The 7,765-nt window shown below is 39.7% G+C and overlaps 1 protein-coding gene across 1 annotated transcript; it reads right to left on the reverse strand.

The window, feature by feature from the left end:
• Positions 1-1,658: 1,658 nt before the first annotated feature.
• On the reverse strand, positions 1,659-6,990 carry LOC110498027 (C-type lectin domain family 4 member E). Its single transcript, XM_021574568.2, has 6 exons — positions 6,696-6,990; positions 6,042-6,140; positions 5,645-5,812; positions 2,649-2,773; positions 2,300-2,400; positions 1,659-2,157 (listed from the first exon to the last, which is right to left on the reverse strand). The coding sequence occupies exons 1-6, from the start codon at positions 6,823-6,825 to the stop codon at positions 2,007-2,009; spliced, it is 774 nt and encodes a 257-aa protein (XP_021430243.2). The 5' UTR covers positions 6,826-6,990; the 3' UTR covers positions 1,659-2,006.
• Between the last annotated feature and the right edge of the window lie 775 nt (positions 6,991-7,765).

Here is a 7,765-nt window from a genome sequence, read left to right on the forward strand (position 1 = left end):
ATTTATTTTTTATACATTTGCTATAAACAGATTTTTTTTTAAATACATTTGCTAAAAAGTCTAAAAACCTGTTTTTGCTTTGTCATTATGTGGTATTTGTCACGACTTCTGCCAAAGTCGGTCCCTCTCCTTGTTCAGGCGGTGTTCGGGGATCGACGTCACCGACCTTCTAGCCATCGTTGATCCATTTTTCATTTTCCATTGGTTTTGTCTTGCCTTCCTTCACACCTGGTTCCAATCCCATCAATGACATGTTGTGTATTTAACCCTCTGTTTCCCCTCATGTCCTTGTCAGTGATTATTTGATTGTATGTTATGTGCAAGTTATGTTCTGGTGTGCGACTGGTTTTGTGCCCACTATTATTATTTAGTATATTTTGGTCTTCGGAGTTTTGTGAGCACTTATTAAACGACTCCGTTTATACCAAGTTCATTCTCCTGAACCTGACTTCCCTGCCACCAGCACACACCCATTACAGTATTGTGTGTAGATTGATGAGGAAATGTTTTTATTTCATCAATTTTAGAATAAGGCTGTGACCTAACAAAATGTGGAAAAAGTCAAGGGGTCTGAATACTTTCCGAATGCACTGTATGTCTTTGTTGATGAAGATGAATGCTCGGCGCCGTGTGCGGAACCTCATTGGCCAACGGGCGATTGTCCAAGTGCCTGGACAAAGTTCAAGTGCCTGGACACATATCCATGCGCGCAGTTATCTCTGAAGATGGTGTGGTAGTACGTAGGCCATTACTTGTATCCTACAAAGCTGCACACCTCATTGTGTTTCTCAATGAAATTGAGCAGGCCTAACAAGGGGAAGGATTAACTTATGTCATTGTGTGGTAGAATGTCAGGTTCCACAATGCAGAGGTGGTTCAGGCATGGTTACGGGCCCATCCTCAATTCGTGACCCTATACAGTACATGTCCCAAAACTCTCCTTCCTCAACCGTATTGAGGATTTCTTTGCAGCATGGAGGTGGAAGGTGTACGATCACCATCCCCATGAGCGTGCCACCCTTTCTATTGATAATGGATGAGGCATGCGACAACATCAATGCAGACCAATGTCAAGCTTGGATTCACCATGACAAAATATTTTTCCCGAGGTGCATGAACAATTCACTGTGATTTGGATGAGAATTTATGGCCAAATGCACAAAACCCTGTTTGATGCAAATTAACGCTTGCTAACCGCTATGTTTCATTTTCATTCATTTAATTTGTTGCATTTCATTTCTTCCGTTTGATTACAGACAGTACACCTATGTTTTTTTGCATGACTGATTGTTGAGGATGTCTTCATTGACCACACCCTTGACTACGCATTTCTGTCAATTTTGTTGGGGAAATGCAAGTGTATTGCCTAATGTGAAAACTGTGTAATCTACTGTAACTTACAGAACTGTAGCATATTACTATCAGCACTTCTAAGGTCCATTTGAAACACGTATCTTGCAATGCTTGCTATTGCATTAACTAGTAGTTAAAACGACTCAATTAAAAAGATACTGTATCATTATGTTGTGATCTGGTGATTAAACCAATCTTCTCATTACATTTCACAATAAACGTATATGTTGAATCAATGGTTATGTGGTGAGAGATGTTTACAATCCAAATGAATGCACAATGAGAGGTTTTTAATGAAAGACCGGCTCCGTTACAAGTGTGACCAGTTTGGAGTTTTGTACTCTGAGTTATGGAAATGTACCACATACTTGTGAAAATGGTTCCACAGTGAATGCAATCCAGTAACGGCTAATAACAGTAAAGCAAATACTTAAAATGCCAAATAACATCTGTAATTCATGTATTATAAACAAGAAACAAGAATACATGGGGAAAAAAGCTATCTCTAAGGGTGTGTATACATTCTTACCTCCTAAAAAGTCAAAGCTGTGTGTGTGAGTGAGTGAGTGTGTGTGTAGTGTGTGTGTGTGTGTGTGTGTGTGTCTCCCTGCATGTGTGTATTTACAGAATCTGAGTGTCTGTTTGTCTGTGGATCAGCCATTTACAATCTCACAGATCCACATAAATTCTGTGTTGCATGCTAGGTCATTCCAGTTCTTCAATACAGGCTGGGTATGGTAATAAAGGCTGACACAGTCCTCTCCATTCACAGCTCGATCATTAGGCTCTTCAGTAGACCAAAACCTACAAACCATACTGATGTTACATTTCAACTCATCCCAAATCATGTGTTAAAAATACTTTGACCGTGCCGGAGTCTGGTCAAGCAATGGTTTAATAATACGTTTAAAAAATGATGTTATGAGAAACCGTTACGATCTCTTACGCTGTGGTCAGTGGGGTTCCGTCCACCCATTTCCAGGTCCCCTCAGAATCCTTGTCAGTCAGACCTATCCAGGGCTTGGTGTTCAGTTGACTGATAAACACCTTGGAAGAAAGAAAGCAACAGTTACGTCATGATACAACTTCACGGAATGCAGGGACGTTTTGATGAGACCTGTAGCCTGAGGATCATTGGTTTGAACCTCGAAGGTCTGAACTGACAACAGGCAATCTCTCTCTCTCTCTCTCTCTCTCTCTCTCTCTCTCTCTCTCTCTCTCTCTCTCTCACTCACTCACTCACTCACTCACTCACTCACTCACTCACTCACTCACTCACTCACTCACTCACTCACCTGTTCCTCTTCGCTGTTTATGACTGCCAGGTCTGCTCCTCTTTTCAGACAGTCCTGTCTGCTGTCTTCCCAAGTTTTATAGTCGTTGGAGACGTAGTACAAGCTGGTGTTAAACGTCCTCCATTCTTTCACACAGAGATCAGGAGAAAATATGAAAACATGAAAGTGCTTTCTACCAGCTGGAGTGTGCATGAGCTATTAGCTGATCCAACACACACCAGTGTTCATTTTAGCACTCTTTTTTTTTAGATTTAGTTTAATCTTACTAATTTTGACTAAAATATAATTCAGTGTTAGCCACTTTTTTGTCATTTGAATAATGATTTAGTCTAGTTATTATCAAAATTATGAAAACAGTGGGCCATTTTAGCTTAATGCCCTTTATTTTTAGTCATATTTTAGTCACATCACATTTTGATTGCTTCATTAGCCTATAGTAAACATAAATCACTGATTTCTATTTGCACAAACATAGCTTTGTACCTTGTACTACCAACTAGCCAACTACCATAGCCTTGTACTACCAACATATTTTTCTGCATAACATTCTATCGCATAATTTTCTTCCCAACAGCCAAATTAGTAGTTATTCTAGATTAAAAATCACACCCCTTGACAGGTCTCTAACATTTTCCCCAGTGCCACCAACTTTTTCAGTTGGCGTCACTCAATAGAAAATATATTTAGACCAGGGGCTCCCAAACTTTTTCACTCGAGGCCCCCCTTCCAGCATTGGGGAACATCCCGCGTTCTGCTTTAGACTGTGTAATGGACTACTGAGATGGTAGGCTATTCAATAAATATCTTGTTTCTAACATCTAACATGTCCAAGCAGGAATGCATGATTCAAGATGGGTAAAATGGGTAAAAAGAAGAAAAAAAATATATACAGTTGAAGTAGGAAGTTAACATACACCTTAGCCAAATACATTTGAACTCAGTTTTTCACAATTCCTGACATTTAATCAGAGTAAAAAGGTCAATTAGGATCACCACTTTATTTTAAGAATGTGAAATGTCAGAATAATAATACAGAGATTGATTTATTTCAGCTTTTATTTCTTTCATCACATTCCCAGTGGTCAGACTTTTACATACACTCAATTAGTATTTGGTAGCAAAGCCTTTAAATTGTTTAACTTGGGTCAAACATTTCGGGTAGCCTTCCACAAGCTTCCCACAATAAGTTGGGTGAATTTTGGCCCATTCCTCCTGACAGAGCTGGTGTACCTGAGTCAGCCATTTTGCCACAACTTTGGAAGTATGCTTGGGGTCATTGTCCATTTGGAAGACCCATTTGCGAGCAAGCTTTAACTTCCTGACTGATGTCTTGAGATGTTGCTTCAATATATCCACAAAATGTTCCTTCCTCATGTAGCCATCTATTTTGTGAAGTGCACCAGTCCCTCCTGCAGCAAAGCACCCCCACAACATGATGCTGCCACCCCCGTGCTTCACGGTTGGGATGGTGTTCTTCGGCTTGCAAGCCTCCCCCTTTTTCCTCCAAACATAACGATGTTCATTATTTCCAACAGTTCTATTTTTGTTTCATCAGACCAGAGGACATTTCTCCAAAAAGTACGAACTTTATCCCCATGTGCAGTGGCAAACCGTAGTCTGTCTTTTTCATGGCGGTTTTGGAGCAGTGGCTTCTTCCTTGCTGATCGGCCTTTCCGGTTATGTCGATATAGGACTCGTTTTACTGTGGATATAGATACTTTTGTACCTGTTTCCTCCAGCATCTTCACAAGGTCCTTTGCTGTTGTTCTGGCATTGATTTGCACTTTTTGCACCAAAGTACGTTCATCTCTAGGAGACAGAATGCGTTTCCTTCCTGAGCAGTATGACGGCTGCGTGTTACCATGGTGTTTATACTTGCGTACTATTGTTTGTACAGATTAACATGGTACCTTCAGGCATTTGGAAATTGCTCCCAAGGGTGAATCAGACTTGTGGAGGTCTACAATTTATTTTCTGTGGTCTTCGCTAATTTCTTTTGATTTTTCCATGATGTCAAGCAAAGAGGCACTGAGTTTGAAGGTAGGCCTTGAAATACATCCACAGGTACACCTCCAATTGACTCAAATGATGTCAATTAGCCTATCCGAAGCTTCTAAAGGCATAACATCATTTTCTGGAATCTTCCAAGCAGTTTACAGGCACAGTCAACTTAGTGTATGTAAACTTCTGACCCACTGGAATTGTGATACAGTGAATTATAAGTGAAATAATCTGTCAGTAAACAATTGTTGGAAAAATTCCTCGTGTCATGCACAAGGTTGATGTCCTAACCGACTTGTCAAAACTATAGTTTGTTAACAAGACATTTGTGTAGTGGTTGAACAATTATTTTTAATGACTTCAACCTAAGTGTACAACCTAAGTGTAGGTTACACAACCTACGTGTAATATACTTCAACTGTATATTAAAAAAATAAATCCTATTGACTTCAATATTAACAGATGACAAATAAAAAGCAAGTACACAGAAAGTTGAGAACAATAGTAGTTGTGTCCAATGTATTCATACCCATTGACTTGTTCCCCATTTTGTTGCCTGAATAAAAAAAAGAATTCTCAACATACCCCATAATGACAAAGATATGGCTTTTTCTTTGCAACTCTGCCTAGAAGGCCAGCATCCTGTAGTCACCTCTTCACTGTTGACGTTGAGGCTTGTGTTATGTGGGTACATTTTAATGAGGCTGCCAGTTGAGGACTTGTGAGGTGTCTGTTTCTCAAACTAGACACTCTAATGTACTTGTACTCTTGCTCAGTTGTGCACTGGGGCCTCCAACTCCTCCTTCTATTCTGGTTAGAGCCAGTTTTTGCTGTTCTGTGATGGGAGTAGTACCCAGCGTTGTACGAGATCTTCAGTTTCTTGGCAATTTCTCGCATGGAATAGCATTCATTTTTCTGAACATGAATAGACTGACAAGTTTCAGAAGAAAGGTCTTTAACACTGACACGCACACACTTGACACTTTATTACTCACCCAGCTCAGTGAACTTGTCTCTCTCTTCAGTAAGGTTGTTGTAACTGATCTGTAGCGTTTTTCTCACTTCAGTAAGGTTGTTATAACTGATCTGTAGCTGTTTTTTCTCTTCAGTAAGGTTGTTATAACTGGTCTCTAACCATTTTATCTGTTCCTCCAAGAAGTTAGCTGGAATAAGACAGAGAAACTGTGGTTGAGTTTGCTGAAAGAAGCTGTGTGTTTCTTATTTAATCAGTGGACAGAATGTATGATTTTTATTTGAGAACTTCAGAAAGGTTACATTCCACATTACTGTCCTGCTTAATGAATTTGTATATTTTAATGTCTTAATTTTGCTATCTAGCTATAGAGTGTATCATTCTAAAAGCGCACTATGAACATAAGTAATTCAACTCACAGTGGGCAAGACGCAAGGAGATGTTCAGAGTGACTTGCAGAACACACATTAGCCCAAAGCTGACACCAACCAGTATATAGAGCATTTTACCTGCAGGACCTGAGGAACAACACACATTTAACCTGGCTGCGCCCCAAACTGCACCCTATTCTCTATGTAGTACACTACTTTTTACCAGGGCACATGGAGCTTGGGTCAAAAGTAATGCACCACATATGGGATATGGTGGCATTTGGGGACACAGCCCATATATCAGTGAACATCGTTGGAGTGGAGTTACTGACTTCAAAAACTCATAGGTCCGGTTTCCCAGACCCAGATTATACCTAGTATTTCACCTAAAAAACAAAGGATATTCACATTTTTAATCCAGGTCTTTAAATCTGTGTCTGGGCAACCAGCCCATGGTTTTTAGTCTTCATTTATTTTTTGACAATGAAATCAATACTGACACAAATACAAGGAAAAGAAGAAAGAACAGCTATGTATTGGAAAATATTACAACGCACATCCATTTTACAAAGCTAGCGAATCTGGACCTTCTATAGCAAGAAAGCTTTGGGGATGCAAGAACTGTGGTTCAAATATTTCACCTTCCCATCTTAGCAGCCAACAAACACAATTGTGTAGGCTAAAGTGCAATTGCTCTCTTACCTGATTTTTGGACTGCCTCTCTTTTTTTTGCTCTGTTTATCTTCATATTGAAGTAGTTTGCCGAATCCTCAGAAAGGTTTGTTTCAACCTCAATGATTTCAGAATCCCCTGCACTGACAGACACGGCCATCTTTGTTATCTTGTTTTGTGTGTATCTGAATGTTACAGTGTGTTTCTCTACACTGAAATGTACAGCTCTGTGTGTGTGAGTAAATGCAGGAAGCTGACATATCAGACCGAACTCAGTGCACCTAGGCTTAGCCTACAAGGTTGAGGATTAGATTTACCATGAGATGAGGCTGAAATGAGTTGTGTGATATTTAACTTTAGAATTTGATTGTACAACGTATACTGACTGAACAGTGATCATTAGTGTGTCCAACATCTACACACATTGAACTTATTCTGAAAAAACAATCTAACACAAGAGGACACAGTTCTACAATGACAAGTCTTTGGTACTGTCACTCCCTTGCCATAGAGAGGTTTTTATTCTCTATTTTGGTTAGGCCAGGATGTGACTAGGGTGGGAATTCTATGTTCATTTTCTATGTTTTGGATTTCTTTGTTGTTTGGCCGTGTGGTTCTCAATCAGAGGCAGCTGTCTATCTGATTGAGAACCATACTTAGGTAGCCTTTTCCCACCTGAGTTTTGTGGGTAGTTCATTTCTGTTTAGTGTGTTTTGCACCTGATGGAACTTTTTTGTTGTTCTTTTGTTGCTTGTTGTATAGTGTTCAGCTTTACCATTAAAATGATGAACATGTACCACGCTGTACCTTGGTCCTCACCTTCTTCCACCAACGGCCATTACAGGTACAATTCCACAGTCTATTTGACAAGTGCTCTATTTTCGGCTTTTAAAGTACTCTATTTTCGACTGGTGTTACTCCAGCGCAATTGTCAAACGCATGCTAGTTTTCAATCTCGAACTGTTAGCTGCATTATGTAACTTTTTGGGTGACAGGACCAAATTCACATTGAAATGTGAGTTATAGATCTAACATTCTATTTGAAAGCAAGCCTAAGAAGTGGTCTATGGCTGCTATTTTTGTTTCATGTTCTTTACGAA

This window comes from Oncorhynchus mykiss, chromosome 19 (genome assembly GCF_013265735.2).
Source record: "Oncorhynchus mykiss isolate Arlee chromosome 19, USDA_OmykA_1.1, whole genome shotgun sequence".
NCBI lineage: Eukaryota > Metazoa > Chordata > Actinopteri > Salmoniformes > Salmonidae > Oncorhynchus > Oncorhynchus mykiss.